Here is an 18,383-nt window from a genome sequence, read left to right as displayed (position 1 = left end):
AATTTGCTTGTGCACACATGTAAGAAACCAGCATAGCGTTTGCTCACTTCTGAAAATCAAATGCATTGTGTCCCAAGGAATAAAATGCCCAGGAAGTCACTGCAAGGGGAAAACAAGGACATACTGTGAAAACGTGTACTACTTGTATTTGTACTTTTGCACCCTCCCTCACAGGTTCCCTCCTAATTCATACATGTGGAATAACATCCCCCACAATGAACACATCCTCTTGTGGGGCCAGGCAGAAATCACCTAATTTCAATAAAACTGAAAGCTGAGCGTTTTGAGTCCTCCTAAGGGCTGGACCACAAACACACATGCTCTACTACATCAGGCTTTTGTGTCCAGCTGGGTTTTTAATTACATTGGTGCTTGGACTTCAGTTGAACCCGTCTTTCATGTAGTTTGGTAGGATCACTACCCCAGATTTCAAACACTCATCATACTTTGGGATTAATTTCCAAATGCTCTAGGCTAGAAGCTAGTCAAGGGCCATCACAAGATGCAGTGCTGTAGTTGCAGTGATGCTCAAATGCTGCAAAAAGAAAGATGAACCACAAATCTAAACTGAAAAACTGAACTCAGTATATTTTTTAAACTATGTGAATTTACCAGCCATCTAGTAGTGAAACTACTAAAACTTGCAAGTTAAAGAAAAGTCTCTAATCTGTAAAAGTCTCTTCAAATTGTATTGTCTGAGTCATATACAAAGGTACCAGTGAGTACCAGTGAGTGATGCAGTCTGAGGTACCCCAGTTTCTCAATGCTGCAGCAATAAAATAGGACTTGTTTTCCCAAGCACACTTCTGTATGAAATCCATCAGCTGCCTGAGTTCTTCAGAAACCAATGCCTACAATCTACATTCCCTTTTAAATTGTCATATTTCTTCCACAAAGGACAGAAGACCTGCTCTGTTTTTACTGGCCAAGATCCTAAACTGCTTGTCTCTACGAAAAACAACCATGTGCTTTTCTGTTTCTGATTTTAGGAAGAGTGAGGAAAAGAAAGTATTTATATTACACGTTATGCTTCTAGAGTTTTAAGTTTGCCCAAGATTAATTCTGTGCAAGATGTCTTTGGCTTCTGAATTGGTCAAAAGGTATTTCTGAAGAAGTTTTCAAATTGCATATTCCTGTTCTTAACTAAATGAGGTGCTTGATTATTTAGGCTTGTTACTTTAAGGGGGCAATTCAGAATACACCTTGGATTAGTAGTTAATCTGTTTTCATACCTCATTAATGCTGTAACCTTTGCAAAGACATGATAGCAGAAGGCCTTGTGATAGTATTGACACTGAAGTCTTAATTAACTTTTGCAAAGTTTGTGAGTAATATTCCTCAGGTGATACACGTATGAAAAATGAGATTTTTGGGGGCAGAAATTAAGCTACTCTCACACTGAATCCAAAACAGTTTTTTATCATGCAAAGAACCAAACCTGTACTATATATTTCAAAACACTTTTAAACATTTATACAATTCTTTTTTGCTTGTCACCTTCCCCAACAAAACTGAAAAGATAAGTGTTGAAACACCACAGCAGAACATTTCCATTGTATTTACAGCAAGCCTTTGAAGCACCAAGGTTACAAATCGCTCTCAAGGTTTCCAACTTAATTTTTATAGACTCAGAAAGAGTAAGTAATTCAGATAAAGCCTCAGATTAAGGCCAAAACTGTGCAATATTTATCCATGTCAAAAGTATGACTATCCATAAAGACAGAGCATGTTTGAATAAGGTGGGTTTTCCTACCCTGTAAATATTATATTACAACTTAATTGACTCTAATTTCCATTAACAAATGGGGGAAGACTTCGCCAAAAGGATCAGACCTCAGTTTTTAGAAGACCATTTGCTAGGGTACAATATCACTGAAACAGAAGCACCTTTCTGGGCAGTCTCCTTACAGAAGACATGGACTTTCTTTGCCCATAAGGTGTTTGGTGAGGATTTCCCATAATGTGTGAAAACAGTTGACACCCCAGCAAAACCGTGACCAGCACTGGAGCAGACTTTCTGCTTCTATGTTATACAACAGCAAACAAGTTTGCAAGCTATGGGATATCTGTTGATGTTTACCATATATTTTTATATACTTATACGCAAGACACACAAGTGTTCCTCTAATAGATGCAAGGATTTGAGAGCAAAAGCAAGAAGGTTTAGTGGTTCTGTGGTGGGCATTTTTTTAAGGAAAAAACCCAACCATGTAAATTATAAAGATCACTTTGTTTCAAACGAAGATCAGTCCTAGTCCTGGCTTCATAAAGTTCTGTGGGGGATGTGAGAAAACAGAGACAGAACAAAAACACAACACTGCACAGGAGAGCAATCCTGCAGAGCTGAAGCAGATGCGATGTCACCTCTAGAACGTCACCAGCGATGGTGCTCAGGGAAGTTCCCACCTGGCAGCACCCTCCACTTGCTGTATCTCTAGGATGCAAGGCAGGGAGCATCCTCCCAAATATTCATGTCCTCAGGATGGGCACTCTCACGCCCACCCACCTGTGTCCCAGAAGACCCTGCAGCACTACTTCACAATTTATTTCTCCCTCAGAGCAAGCCAAGCTTACTCCTGATGACCCATTAAGACTAGTGAGCCAAGAGACTTATCCCCTTGTTTCTCCCTTTCAGGGTAACTTTTGCCATGGGCAGCAGCATATGAACCAGTCCCTGAACCTACTGGCTTGTCCAGGGGTGAGCCAAGCTGAGGGAAAACCCTGGCCAGAAGACAAGGGGAATGCAGATTTTTGAGATTCGTGGGGCTAGAAATAAGTAAAAAATATGGAATACAATCTGGAACCATCCCTCAGAAGCATTGCACAGCCAGGAGGAAGTGCTGCTGTAGAGACAGGATAAAACTAGTCTACACACTGAATCAGTGGAACTCTGTGCTTGCTGAGGCCAAACAGGTCTACTTATGCTTAAAATAAAACTGAAATACTCTTCTAAAAAGATGCAAGGATCATAACATTAAAAAGATGTCATATGTAAGAAAATACTTTAACAAATGTGTAAAATTTCAGGGCATCTAGAAAAGACCCGGATTTTAAAAGCTAGCAATTGTGTGCATGTACATACACTGACCCAGGAAGTCCTTGGAGCAGTGCAATAAATTAAAGCTTTTTAATTAATTGATCCCTTAAAAATAAATACACACAATGTAGTTGTGATAATTATTATACATATGACAAAAAAATGCTCTCACCAAAACTAATACAGTAAAAAAAATTCCCTCTTCTCCCATCCAAACTGTTCATTTTCATGTTTTCTCCACTTTTCTCTATTTCATGTTTATTTTCTTTCCATCTATCCACTGAAACACAAATATGAAACTGCCTGTGCTAGGATCAAGTTGTGCAACTGAACACAATTAGTAACAGCAGCTGTTTTTCCTACAGAAAGGATCCTTTGGTTTCTCCCCTGCCAAGGTTTAAGCCGCCTTCTTCACTAGCCTCTTTTCATAACATTACAGTATCTAGCAATAAATAAATCGCCAGACTAGGCAGGGGGGGAACACGTTGAATTCCCAGGGTTACCTTTAAAACTTTAACTGTGGCGGGTGCAAGTGTGATCATGAGAGAAACCGTGGAAGCAGCAGGGGCACGCCAGGGTGCAGGGGGAGAGCTGGCCAGGGGGGCTGCAGAATGGAGTGACTGCACCCCATACAGGAATTACACCTTTAGAAACCAAAAGGGTCACGCAAACACCCTCAGCAAACGTCCCGTGGTTTTAAAGCAAGTTCAGAGACAGGAAGCGCGAACTGGCTCAGATGCCCTTTCTTTTGGTTACTCTGCTATTTGCTCCTTCCTTTTCTGCTTTATAATTATAGTTTTATACAGATTCAGACTTTAAAAGTAGAAATTCAGACTCACTGGGCTCAGGAACAGAGCCAGCTCTCTGATAACAGGCTGGTTTATAATTAGTGTGAAATCCACCTAGTATCCAGCTCCCAAACAGACCACTGCCTGGGAAAAATATAATGGGTGAGGCACAGGCATTAATGAAAACATATCACTCCTAAGCTACCTCCAAAGAAGAGAACTTAGTTACTAGACCTGTAAACTAAAGCATGCAGGCTGAGCTGCAGGGAGCAGAAAGCCTGGGGGACTCCCCGTGGCCTTGAGTTGAGACCCACATTTCCTTCCCTCATCCTGCAGCCCAGATCAGATAATCAAACTTGACAAATTCCTCAGGTGCCATCACTGGGGACTATCATTTTTTATTCAGTCCCTTCTTCACCATGGAGCAGTGTTTCAAATCTGTGACAATCACAGGCAATGAACAGCAGAGACTTAGGGAAATACAGGTTTCATAAAAGAAACTCCCCCTTCTCTCCCAAAGAAGGAATTTCCAAACTGAGATTTAAAGCAGATAAAATGCCTCACAAGCAACGTGTCATCTGGTGATATTTCTCTTTCCTCCAAATAGTATGAACCAACTATTTTAATAATCTAGACAGCCAGCCTGTCTGGGTTTGGCATTCACCCAGCATCATACCTAAAAAAGCAGGAGTGAATCCAAATTTTGTCTTTTCTTCATCTTGTTGAGGCTCTGAACTACTGAACTTCCTTACTATCATTCTACTGTGAAATTTGAAAGATACTTATCAATGGAAACCCCAAGACAAATTATTTATCATTAAGAAATAGATTTCCTAAAAAGGTCTATAAAATTAAATCAAGAAACCCTGAATGTAGACTATACAATGTGTGGTCTGAAGTCCATACAGAAATAGAGATAGGTCTGAAACTGATCACTTTTAAACAAGGTAGCAATACATTTTTCAAATAGTGAAGCTTTTTTTAAAGACAGTTTTAAACCTTAGGCTATGTAGGACTTTTTTTTCTAAATTCAAATCCTTTGCAGTGATGCAAAGAGAATCCTCTTTCTCTTTGTGCGTACTCCTCCTCCTACTCCACTTCCCCCAGGCCTTGCTCTCCTGAATATAACTCCACAACGATACCCTGCTTTGGAGCTGTATCTCCCTAGGCCTTGAGCCAGCATGGATGAATTAAATTTTGGGAACAATATGCTCAGTGACTGTGAAAAGGGAATGGCATGCCAACTACTTGCATCTCCTGCCAGCTGCTCCTTAAAGCATTAGTTGCCACTAGGTCTGGAAAAGTCATTTTGCCCCAATTCTGCCAGACAAGTGACAAAACTCTTGGGGAGTCCTTCTGAAAGGGAGGCAAGGGCAGGAAGCAAAATTAGAAAGGGCCCAGCCCCCTGGCAGGGTGCCACAGACCAGTGTAACTAAACACCAGAAGGGTTAGTGAGTTAACGTTATTATTAGCAATAACATTTCATAAAAAGCACTAATATGGTTACATTTTGCTACACCACCTCAGAAGCATCCCAAACTCTCCCCCGTGAAGCCTGCTTGGCTTCATGCAAGGGGATGGTGTCTGCAGCAGCTCTGTCTCCCAGAACCTTCACTTATATTTTGAATTTTACATCTTGAATTTCAAGGCCTGCGTTCAGCCCTGCTCAACTCCAGAACAGAGGCCATGCTTGTTCTCTTGTTTTAAATTTTTTTTATCACAAAAAGGTGGAAAATGTTCTAAAAGCCCCTAGTCTGGTAATTGTTTGGTACCTTCTGCTTCCTAAACTGACCTAACCTGGGAGAAAATTCTGATACAGACTTTCCATAATTTCTTGAATCACTTCATCAGTAAACCAGCACCACATTGGGATCTCTTGGGTGGAGTGTTTTCTTCCACAACCCCTCTTTTGTTGCTGGTGAAGTTTAGTTTTACTTTTGAAGGAACATGACAACAGTTTCATAATTCAGTTCCTGAGGTTTAATGTAACTATATGGAAAATGCCCTCATAATACAGAAGGGCAATTACAGCACATGAACTGCAAATATCTAGTTGTTACTGTTTAAAATCTGCTCATCAGCAGTAAGTTAGAATTCGTGTATCCCTATGAACCAATCCAGCTGCTACAATACTCTACTACTGGGTGTCCTAATCAGAAAACATTCCCACACAAATTAATGAGGCTAAGTGGGATCCTGCCACTGATAAAATTTTTTCTTGTCTTGAGTATCTTCTGTCATTCATTTTTTCATGTTGACAATAATAATTTCTTGTAATTCAGGACACCTGAAATTAGTTGTTAACATTAAACCTAGGACTGGCAGCTTGGTCCTCATCTGGAGATGCTTCCCTAAATATATCGTCCTCCCTGGAAATCTGCTGGTCCCTGCATCCCTGTGGCCTCGGTGCTCCATGAAGGCTTGCAGCATTTAGGTGCATCATCCTCATCTGTTTCCACAGAGCAGCATTTGCAGTAGCGAAGGAGAATAAGCAAATCTAGCAGCATGCAAAACCTGAAACTTCCTCAAGCTTTAAGTTACCAAAAATGAAGTACTAAATTGAAAATATACTCAAATTAGCTGTTTGAGTAAGCAATGTAAGTGACTACTGAAGCTTGGGTTACAGTCTCAGATCGTCACCCTGCATGCAATGCACTCCTGTAAGCACACACTGGTTCCAGTAAAACCGCAGTGGGATCACAAAATGGGAAAGACAAACAAAATATCCTGGAGAGTCTGAAAGTAAATAACATTGTTTTTCTGCACAGCAAGTATGCTACTAGTGAAAAAGCATTTTGCCTCATATATAATTAGTTAAATAATGATACATCTTCAATCATACAATAAAGCAGATCATACTTATTTTTCTCAAGTCTTTTGACAGAACTTAAATGAACAAATCCTCTGTAAATTGGCTGTTGATCTGTATGCAGGAAAAGATTAAACAGATTTGCTGGATTATTCATCAAACTATTGTGTCCATTTAATCCCTGATTTTGCTCAAAAGAAAAAGAGGAAAATTTATCTGTCACTGCTAAAAGCTGGAATCAAAAGACTGAACTTGATGAATGAATATCAGGACTAGAGAGACAGCACACCCTTGCCCTCTGAAGAAGACGCTGTTTCGTAGCCATGCTGTAAACTAACAGCAGCACATCAGCAAGGACAAGAAAATGAACTGTGCGGCTGTCCATGGAAAGACAGGAACATTGGGGAGCACATTTCAAAACACTGTTCCCACCAAGTCCCCAGGTTTTTAAAGGCGGGTGACTCAGGGCAGGATCAACTAATGCATTTGCACCTGGCCTTTTGCACTTCACATTGCTCCTGCTCCCTGGTTGGGTGATGACGAATAAAGGAAACCATGCTTGGGAAGGGTATGAAATGACAGCCTGCTCAGAGCAGTTTAGACAGCTTTCTAGCCCTACACCTTCACTACTGAAAGCAAAATGAGTCTCTAAATTGTGCATATTATTTGGTTGCATTTGGTTAACTGAACGTAACCAAATATAAACACGACGTGGTAAACGCCTGACTACCTATGGATAGACACATCTTTTTGCTTTTCGGGATAATGACAATAGAGCAGCAGCTTTGTCATCCCCATCCATCCTTGTTCAGATCAGAGCGGTTGGAAATGTTGTGAAATGTATCTCCCAGGGTTATGACTTCTATACGCAACATGAGTACTCTTCTAGACAAAGTAGAAGCATTTCTATTCACAAAGCAGCAGCATTTTCCATGGCGACTGGCAGGGTTATTTTGTTTTGCTGTTTGTTTGCTTACTTGTTTTCCTTTTCTGAGAGAGAGCAAGCATTTGTTCAACTGACATTACATTAATGAGCTGCTAATTCTATGTATCCTGCTGCGCTAGTGCCAGTATTTCACACAGTAATATTTTTCTGCCCTGGGAGAATCTGGGTCTTACACAGATGGGAGAAGATGATCTGAATCTATATATATATATATATGTATGTATGTTTTCTTAATGAATTGAAAATGATCCCTGTATTTTATTTTAAATCCTTTATTCACAGGGAAAAACTAGTTTTCCCATGTGTATCAGAAATGAACATTGATCAAATCATTTCAAAAACTAAAGCAAACCTGATTTTTTTCTGGATCTAGAAAGCCAATAAAAGCATCTTAGAATTGTAGCAACAGGGGAAGGATAAATTGTGTGCTTCAAAGCATACATATCTTCAAACCAATTTAATACTCAATGGATTTGAGAAAGAGGAAGGAGGAGCTTTCACTTCATGGCTTGCTTTACATAGAATTTCTTCATAAATGGAGATGAAAATCACTATCTAGATGTGGGAAGTCACACATAAAGCATTACCATCTTCCATTTACAAGCAAATTAGTTATTATGGCATAGCCTTAGAATACTATACCGGGTTTAAAGATGAATTAGACTGTCATTATAATGGAGTCTAAAAATTCTGGGTTTTGTTCCATTCTTGAGCTTGGTTTTGGTCAAGCATCACCTTACAGAGCCTTTTCCCTGATTTCCACTGAGCTGTCTCCTCCTGAGCTTGCAAGAAGTGTCCCTTTGTGCAACCCTACTTCTATGGCACCGATTTCCAGCATGAACAGGGAGGCACAGTACAGCAGATCCCTAGTCCATAAGCTGTTTATAATTACTTTAGCCCTTTTCACTGTGAGGATGTTCCAAAATCCTTTGTTCAACTTAACTCCGTAACACAGCATCATATACATTTATCCTGTAGTTTAAAATACAAAGCTGCACTACCTGTGACCTGAAACTTTGAAGATTACATTTCAGGATAAACCTCCAATTTAGGCATTAATTTGACATTTAAGGAAGAAACCTACAATTTAGTGATGAGGATAAAAAAAAGTACAATGAATTTACGTAATCCACCTTGGCATGGAGAGACTGGTCATCTCCCAGAGATTACTTAGCACTGCTAAATGCTTGTATATACTTGCTTTTCTTGCAGATTATGTGACAAGAATAGTCTTGGAGAGTTATTACATAAGAAGGACTACTTAAAGTTTATTAATTTTAGTGTAATTCTGACATTTCTAAATTAAAACCAGCCTGCTTCTTGTTCTTGTGGTGTCAGAGAAGCTCAAAGAATCTCCAGTACGGAAAGTATATTCTCACTTCGTAGCTCAGTGTTTCACTTTGGGAAGTGACTTTATTAACCACAGTGCACTATATTACAACTTCTCCTATTAATAATTTCTACGTGCATCATGCACTGCACACTGCAGAATCTCCTGGTGAAGTCTAATTTCACTGCCCTAACACTCACAAGTCATATTCTCGTAGTCGTACGGATTTAATGAGAAAAAAATGATTGTTTGAAGGAAGACAATTTATGCTGAATCCTGAATACCTAATTCAAGTCTACACTAGTATATTACCCAAACAATGGGGTAGGAGTCCTTTTGAAAACAGGTTCAAGTTTTTGTGGCCCTTCCAACTGAATCACAGTATCTCAAACAACAACACCTCTGACAACAGAATACTAAACAGAATTTAACTTTCAGAGAAACTAGTGTTCAAATATTAATAGTGGACTTCTTTGCCACTGTTAAGGCACAGAATTTGGTTAATGGGATGCTATTAGCTTTCACTTTTATCTGGCATTGCCAGCACATGCATTAAGAAGCACTACAGGAGGATCACACACTAGGTGTGGGTAGGACAGTCATCCTAGCAGTGCCTCCCAGCTGCTCTGTCCTGACACGAGTGACCGTGTGAAGGCTTTCCCAGAGCCATGCTGGACCAGAGAGCCACCCCAGTGCTGCCTCCCGGCACTCCCCAGGGGCAACTGGGGCAGCGGGAAAAGAACTGCAGATTTTCTGCAATGCCTCCCGTGAATTTGTACAGTTTTAGAGGCAGAGGCTTAGAAAGAGTAAAGGGGAGTCCAAATAGAAGTGGAAATGTCATACCAAAGGCAAGTCCTCTCTAAGGAGAACTGTGCAAGTTTCTGAACTTTGGTCACACTGTTTATAAAATGCATGTATGAAATGTTAACATCTATTTACTTGGCAATATTTGGCTTTTAAGAAAGCTTCTGAAGAATGCTGTGCACAAAGAAGCCATTTTCATGGAAAACAACTGCTCCAGGACATCATATGGCAATCAACTCCTAATCTAAATATGCACGTACATCTCAGAAGATTAGAAATGTTCCACAATCTCCTATATGAAGTCAGCACTGACTTTCCTTCTTGTGCCAATGTCATCCTGCTTTTCTGTAGAAAGCACTTCATCTGCAATATTTGATCAGAATAAATTTCATAAATACTGCTCGGTAGCTTCCATATGAGATATTGTGAGGAGTTATTAAAAAATATGCAAGATTCCCTTCACTTCCTCTCACAAACCAGATAAAGAAATATATTACTGTGTAGTAGTAATCAAGAGTACCACGTCTAAAAGGGATAATTAAAAAGGAAAAAAAAAAAAAAGCAGCAAAGAATCCTGATACAAACCTTGGCAGTTCCTATATGACAAACTGTTTTGAGAAAACATCCACATCAGCTTGGACTAATGCAGATTAATTTTTGCAGTTATTCTAGTACAGGTGACAAAAATAAAGTCCTCACAAGCAGAAGTGACAGATTTCAGTCATTAGGTGACAAAAGCTGCCTAACTCATCTAATACTTCCGTAATTTCCAGGGACACCTCTTTAATGTTGCACATATCTTGTCTTCTAAAATACTACCAGGTTCCTGCTGATGCGATTCAGGCATCGACTCCAGAGCATTTTGGCAATTCTACCTCAGTTAAAGTAAACAATGGCACAATTTTATTAACTCAGCATCATATTCTCTAAGACCAGTTTCTGTAATCTTCTACATCAGATCCAGACCAGTATTTCTTCTCCACAGCACATGACATCATTTACATGTGCAGAGTTACTAGTGCAGCAAGTCCTCTTGCATGTTCCCTTGGAACACCTGAAAATCATTGCTTAAAAAGGGCATGATGGGATTAACAAAAACCAATATTCTCCTCCAAGAAACATATAATGGCAATAGAATGGAAAATTACCAAGGTTACATATGGAAAAAAACCCAAATCACTAAGCCTTACTTGTGCAAGGTGTGAGATGGCCGGTCATTTTTCTCCAGTTGTCCATAGCAGCTAGTTTTTGCTTCTGGAATGAAGGAGTATTTTTCCAGCATGGCTGATGCAGCAGTGGCAATAATCCCAAGGCCATCGCGTACCCGAGCTTCTAAACTGTAGTCCCATTCATCATAAGATGCTGAAATGAGTCCTGAAGGAAACTCCTTGGGAGTGATTTCTGTGTTACCACTAACAAGGCTGGGAACTATCCAAAAGAAATCATAGCCAGTAAGGCCCAGGGAACGAGCCTCATCCAGTATATAGACAGCTTCATCCTTGGAACAATACAGCAGGATGACGGATGAATGGATTTTCTTCAGCTGAATTTGGGTCTTGGCATCTCCAAAGGCAGTATCGAGTACGATGACGTTCTGCATGTCCCAGCCCACAAAACTATTTTCCACTGTGGTCTTAATGACATTGATGAAGTCTCGATATCCAGGGAATGTGGTGGTCACCAGAGAGAACACATGCCAGTCATAATCTTGCATGATCTTCAGCATGATGATGGCTTCTTGCTGGATGGAAGCCCCAAACTGGAAGAACGTGGACATCACATCCTAGAATACCAAACACAATGAAAGATTTTGTACAAGTCTGAAGGGAACAGAATCTCTAATTCTTCTGCTCTCTTTGGTCCACCATTGCCACCAAACTTATGTTGCATTCCAATAACTTTATGTGCCATATCATATTCATATCATTAATAAACAACACTGATCATAAGTACCACAGCTAATTGAGATACTTGCCAAAAAGTGACAAACAGATATTTACGTAGGAAATTTTTGAGTGCCTGATCACTTGAAGACAACTCAAATCAGTACTTACTGAGGAAGCTCCCTAAAGACAGCCACCCACTGTTAAACAACCCATCTCCAGCAGGCAGCTTTAGATTCATCACACTTATTAGGATTGCGACCCAATAAATTCACACCAATTTTTAGTTACAATGGAAATAAATTGCAATGCACATGCTGCATATATATGAAGAAGCTCTGTACTTCAGGGTCTAATTTCTGCGGGATACTTCATTTCCACAGGTTCATTGGACTTGGTGGAAGCTGTCAAACCCTGCAGTAGATTTATCATCCCCAGGTACTAAGTTCACTACTATTCCTGGGCTCGCTACCGATCATGCCCCATTCAGAGTACATGGCCCATTGATGCCTGATGTAGAATTAACAGGATAGGACTCCAGGGACAACCAGCAAGCTGCCGGTGTCCTTGTTAAAGGACTTAAATGGAAAGAAATCCAAACGATGGCCTCAGAGTCTGTGACTGGTAGCTGCACTGCCTGACACAGCTGTGCTGTCAGTTTGCTAGGAGACTTGTTTCTAATATTTGTCTTAGGCTTTTACAGTATTCATAACATTTTATACAGCAGGTGCCTTTTATTTTTAACAACATCTATCAGAAATAGGCAACACAATAATATATTCTGTTGGCACTAAATTTATGAGCATTTTCATTGGTCTATTTTTACAAAATTGCTGTAAGATCTAAATTTATTTTTGAATTTTACATTCTAGATTTATATACATCACAATTATTAGAGTACCAAAACTATACACAGGAAACTATATAATTCTTTATTTTTACTTTATTTCAGTATTTATTCCTGACCAGTAGGGGCAACTTATGTGCATCATTTTCAGAACAGAGAGCATGAACTCCTGCTGAAATAAAAGCTTACGATTTAAAAACTAAGATATTAACCATTCAAGATTTCTTACACAGCATTTACAGGAAAGACACACATGGTGCTTTTAACTTAAAGAGTTTTATGAACATGGTTGCAAACTGCTATCCTATTTTACACTTGGGAATAGAAACAGATTAATTGACCTGGCAAGATGGTGTTAAACATACAATTATTAGTGAGAACAGTAACTCAGCTCTACAAGTTCTATATCTTATCTATGGAAACCTATTCAGAGCAAACTGAGTGCCTATTTTTTTTTTTTTTAATAGAAGATGAGGAGTGTTATTACTTTCCAAGTGTTAAGAACCTGACACCAGGATTTTACATAGCTTGACAGCAATAAAAGTCTTATGACTTGTGTCAGACCATGAAGACTGATATCAAAGGTACAAAATACACACTACCTGTGGTAATGAAATCATTTGCCATGGCTTCTTTGGTACCTCAAAGATGTCATTTTGAATGCCAGTGCCAGATTTGAAGTAGGTTTTAGTTAATTACAGATGTTATAAAACATATTTGGGAGATGAATTGAATTAGGAAGATTTGATAGCTGAATCCTTCTAGGAGCTATTTCCTGGTGGCCTGCACTGTATACTTAAAGAAACAAACAAGCTTTTTCTCTGGGGATGCATACAGCTAAAGAAACCCAGCACACAGAAAATATGCTCAGAGTCAGCATTTAATGGTTTAATTACTGATTTACTATTACAAAGTAAATTAGATATCTAGAGACAATGCCATGAAACCAAGTTGGCTGTAGCTTCCTAACTGAACATAAAAAAAAAATTGTAAAGTCAATCACTTCAGTTTTCTTCTCTAGCTCTTATCCTGATTTTTACTTGATATTATGCTAAATAACAGTAAAAGTAAGTAAAATACCTTACAGTAAGTTAAATAGATTATTTCCATCACATCCTTTCACTCTACCTCATTTCTATATGTGGCTTACAGCTACTAATGTAGTGGAAAAATTCTTTCCAACAATACATACACCTTTGGTCCTTCATGCATCACAAGGAACTTCTCCAATAAGGCAACTGAAATGAAGTCTTTTAGCGCAAAAAACAATGCACGTGGACATTGCCAAGTATGACCATTCTAACTAGTAAATACAGATTTTTAACCTAGAGAAGTCGTCGTCTTTCCTGGCAAAGAACAACGGTCTCATGCACAACAGCCTCTGTTACCATTACAGGAGTCTGAGAACAAAAGAAGAGTACTAAAAATAAATCCTTTCCTTTTGTAAACATTTTGTTAGAAAAATCGTTTACAAAAGGAATTTTATTTGAACATTTTTGTAAAGTTCACACCAATATTACATGAATCCTTTTCACATAATTGTGAATGTGAACTTTAGTCAAAATCAGGCAATTAATATCAATTTGTGATCAGAATGGTGAAAAAATTGTAATTATATGGTGAAAACAAGCTTGCATTCAGGAAAAGTGGAAATACAAATATCACAAGCAAGATTCTCATCTGAAGAAATTCCATATAGCTCCACTGACTTCATGCGATGCTTTTGTAGAGCTGAAGATCTGACTATATGTGTTTACAATGAATTTGAAACAGATGGAAGATTACAAGCAAGTTGCAGCCTTAGGAACTTCAGCAGATATTTAAATTCCTATAAGGAGAATATTCAAGGACATATTATCCATTAAGTTTAGGGGAAACAAAATAAGAGGAGTTTAGTGAAGATCTAGCAAATAAATAAATAAAAGTATAAGGGATTCAACTATATATTGTATCCTTAAACATCTACAGAACTGTTCATTTTGGGGTTTTTAAAGCTTCACATTCTTCCTGAAAAGCATTATCATTCCTCTGCTTTATACAGACTTAGTATTTTGTGACACATATAGAATTTAAATTCTACTTTTCTATATTCAAAAGCAAACTAAATTGATGTTTGTAAAAAAGCAAAATTATTCAGTTATTTTCATTTAACTGCCATCTTGTCATCTATCAAGACATCCGTCTAAGTCATTGCTGAAATAAGAACACAGATGTAATATCAGATGTGCTTTAAATGCACATCAGAAATATGTTGTTTTGCTTCCCTCAGTGGCCCCATCTACTGAGATTATCGGTGGAGGATGGAAGGAAGTTGTACCACATATCCAATACAAGAAACTTTTATACAAAGGAATTCCACAAATAAATCTCAAAGCATGAAAATCCTGAGGTGTTACACTGATATGAACAAAAATTTAGTTGTAGTTGCAGAAATTATTAAGTAATGCTTTATTTGATTTTTCTGTTCTAGTTTCTTAGCTGGATTCTACCACAGCCATGTAAACAAAAAACAGCAAAGAAAAGAGAAGGAAAAGAACAAATGAAAACTTTTTGTTTCTTTCTGTCTTGTACATGAACACACAGTTTATAGCAAAACATCTCCCCGTATGTTTCACACCAGAAGGAAGTAATCCTTCAATTGCTTCTTGCTTAACATTATTCGTGAATTTTGTATACAATATAAAATTCTGTCATTTCAGGAGAAGAGCACTTCAACGTTCCCATGCTTGTGCACAAAACAGAGCAGCTCTTTCTGGTGCTGTCATTTCACAGATTAATATAACAGAGTAAATTGGTTTTTAACTAGTGTACCAAGTCTATAATCTGTCACTTGTCAGAATTGCACATTTGACTTCCCCAATTCCAACAAATTACAGGAGTATTTCTTTCGAAACCTCAACCTCAGCTATTTTCATGATATCTTTGTTTCCTAGCTCTAGCGTTTCCATGAGACCAGCAGGGCATATTCACAGCTGCTCTAACAGCTGAGGTAAGTCCTGACAGCAGTTTATGCCTACTAGGGAAAAAGCTGCAGTAGCTGGTTAGTTAAGGAAAGAAACATTTGTTATCTAAAATAGTATACCTTTTGTTAAATGAAAATTAAATTCTAAACCAGAACAAAATAGGGGTCAACAGAAGACCAAATTGATTTTTCACTTGGCAGACTTGTTGAGGACAGTTGTTTTGCTGGTAAAACAATATTATGACAGGAAACAAAAAGCAATCCAGAGGATGATTTTATTCAGCTAGAAACAAGCTTATTATGACAGGACTACAAGCAGGACTTTAAAGTTATCTTAATTACCTCATTCTTACTCACTCTGTATCTTCCACAGAGATCCAGCAAAAATTATTTTTCTCTTATTTTAAACCACTGTAACTTAGATATTCCATTTTTATAAGAGATTTAAGGCATGTCGTGCTAGGTCTACATATACAGTGCAAGCTGTTTCCTGTTTAATGAATTATAGTAGTTATCTGGCATTTTTAAGAAGACTCAAAAAACTGAAAGCCAGAAATTAGTCATGAATTTAAACTGAATAATTTAGCATCACATCAGAAATACAGAGAAGGAAATTATTTGTACCAATCTCAAATGTAGGTAAATAATGTAACTTGCAGTGTGTTAACTTGGTACCATTTCTCTTGGATTACTTTAAATGATGTGTTGATCCCCTGGTAAACATGAAGTGAACCATTATCTATCAGCAATATCCAGGTTTCAGCCATACAATCTTCCTTTGTGGTACTGTACAGACCCATGCAAAACTTGCAGTAAGCACAAACACTGAGGTGGAGGAGCTGAAAGGAAAACCTTTCCTCCCAAGATACCCTGCACATTTCTAAACTCTTAAGTTATTAGATTCCTGCCTCTATTCATTAACAGTATACAACATGCAATTCCCAACACAAATATCTCACCGAGGCACCCAGGGAGAAAACTCCCCCATTATCACCATGGGAGCAATTTGGTGGAAATTAAACAAAATTATGTACTTTCAGGCAAAGCACAGCAACATGTGAGGGTGGAAATAATTTACTAGTTATTACAAACAGCAGAAGTGACTCGCTTCCCAAGGACCTGGCAACTCCCTGGCCTCACACATGGCAAAAACACGCACGATCCCCACTGGCAGGTTTCTCTGCTGCTACCAACCTCTGTTTTAGGAGCTGCCCCCCTGCCCTCCCACATGGGCTACAAGCTGCCTGGACCCCAGGCACCCCCCAACAGCGCCCTGCATGGGACTCCCCAGCTGCCATCACCCGAGACAAGCCCAGCTGCAGTGAGGCCCATGCCCAGCCCCAGTGGACACTGATGTGTTCCTTGTACTCAACCTGGAGCCTGACTCGTCTCCCCATCCTTGTCCAGCATCGCCTGAACCCCGCAATGCCAGCCCCCTGAGGCATGGGCTGAGCTGGCTGGGACGGAAGGAGGGGGCAGCAGGGCAGGGGCTCTGCGGAGGAGGGTGCGTGGGCTTCTGCAGACCTCACCCAACAGGTTTTAAGTTCTCCAAATTTGTCCACATAGACCTGTGAATGTGTTACACCATTTGTCACTGAGAAGACTAAGGTCTAGCAAAGCTAGAAAAGGGATAGAAATTTTCTTACTTTGTAATTTAACTGGTGCAAATGCAGAACCACAAAATGTATAAAGGTCAACAAAAAGGATGAACCTAGGCCTTACTTTTTATTTCAAAAGTTTGCTCTTGGAGAAGAACATTCAAGTTAGAAAAGGGCAGTAGCAAGCAAGGGAGTACATTATGGCTTTCCAACACCTGACATGTCCCCTTTTATTATTTCAAGGAATAAATATCAGAGAAACATGATTTTGAAAGGTTAGCACCAGCTTAATCAAGCATGTTCTTTCCCATTTCTAGAAGGAGCCTGCAGGGATTCATTTTGCAGAGGCTTCTGTATTTTCAGTTCATGGTTTTATCCTAAGAAATTTGCTAGATAGGCTTTGTGGTTGTTTTTTTTTCTTTAATATATCCATTTAATTTTACACTACCTGCTTGGCTTATCAGGGCCTGCTACAAGAGTTGAAGTTGGTCACTATTTTTTTCTATACCAGAATAGCAATTAAACAAATACAAAGGATTATGAACAGGGTTTCTACAGATCATTGCAGAGTCCACTGGTTTTTGATCCCTTACATTCTTTGAATAACACAGTGTCATGTCTAATGAATTAAAGTAACCCAACATGCCATTACAGTGAAACAACATAACTTAATTATGGAAGACGACTAGCTTTGCACAGAGCTCATGAACCATTCCCTAGGCTGCAGCGCGCTGTCTGGGTTTTCAACACACCTGGGTTTTCTTTCACAGATTGTTCAAACATTGGAAATTGTGGTGTCTCAGTCAGAACTCCTATTCAACCAGGACAGGCAAGTAAAAAATGCTTTCAGAGGCTGAAATGACGTCAACAAGCCCGTGACCGAATTTGGTAATATCCTGAAAAGATTCATGTGAACCAGCAGGGATTTTTGTGTGGTCATTTGGTGGAAGGTTTATACATAAGATGCCTCCTTTCTAGATAAATTTCACCGTCCACAGTTTCAGAAATATCTTACACTGTGAATATTTCAATGAGCAAGGGCAAAATTGTGGTTCTACAAAAAGGCAGTGTGGAGCTGGCTGTACCATAGCTATTTGGATGAATAACAGCTATTGTACAGCTTTTGTGTGAAAGAGAATCGCAACATGTAAGAAGTAGAGTACTGAAGCCTGCAAGAAAGATAAGGGAGAATAAGAAGTATTTTCAGACAAATTATATTTGCTTTATATGTTCAAATATTACTTGAATATAAATCAGTCACTCTTTAACACATACAGGATCATGTGGTGCTGCACATCAGTGTAAAGTGTTAGCATCATCCTAAAATATTTTTCCTTTATGAAGAACATGAGATATGTACAAAAGTTTCTCATTTCCTT

The 18,383-nt window shown here is 38.9% G+C and overlaps 1 protein-coding gene across 3 annotated transcripts in view; it reads right to left on the bottom strand.

Annotated features, from left to right (window-relative positions):
- Nucleotides 1–18,383, bottom strand: part of GRIN2A (glutamate ionotropic receptor NMDA type subunit 2A) — a 192,447-nt gene that overhangs the window by 78,014 nt on the left and 96,050 nt on the right. For all 3 annotated transcript variants that reach the window (XM_074840801.1, XM_074840803.1, XM_074840802.1), the window contains one exon: nt 10,905–11,497. In XM_074840801.1, the coding sequence (XP_074696902.1) occupies nt 10,905–11,497 (593 nt within the window). The remainder of the gene's footprint in view (nt 1–10,904; nt 11,498–18,383) is intronic.

Source organism: Strix aluco, chromosome 15, assembly GCF_031877795.1.
Source record: "Strix aluco isolate bStrAlu1 chromosome 15, bStrAlu1.hap1, whole genome shotgun sequence".
In the NCBI taxonomy this organism is placed as follows: domain Eukaryota; kingdom Metazoa; phylum Chordata; class Aves; order Strigiformes; family Strigidae; genus Strix; species Strix aluco.
Note: the sequence above shows the minus strand (reverse complement) of the source record. Positions and strands in the feature narration are given on the sequence as shown.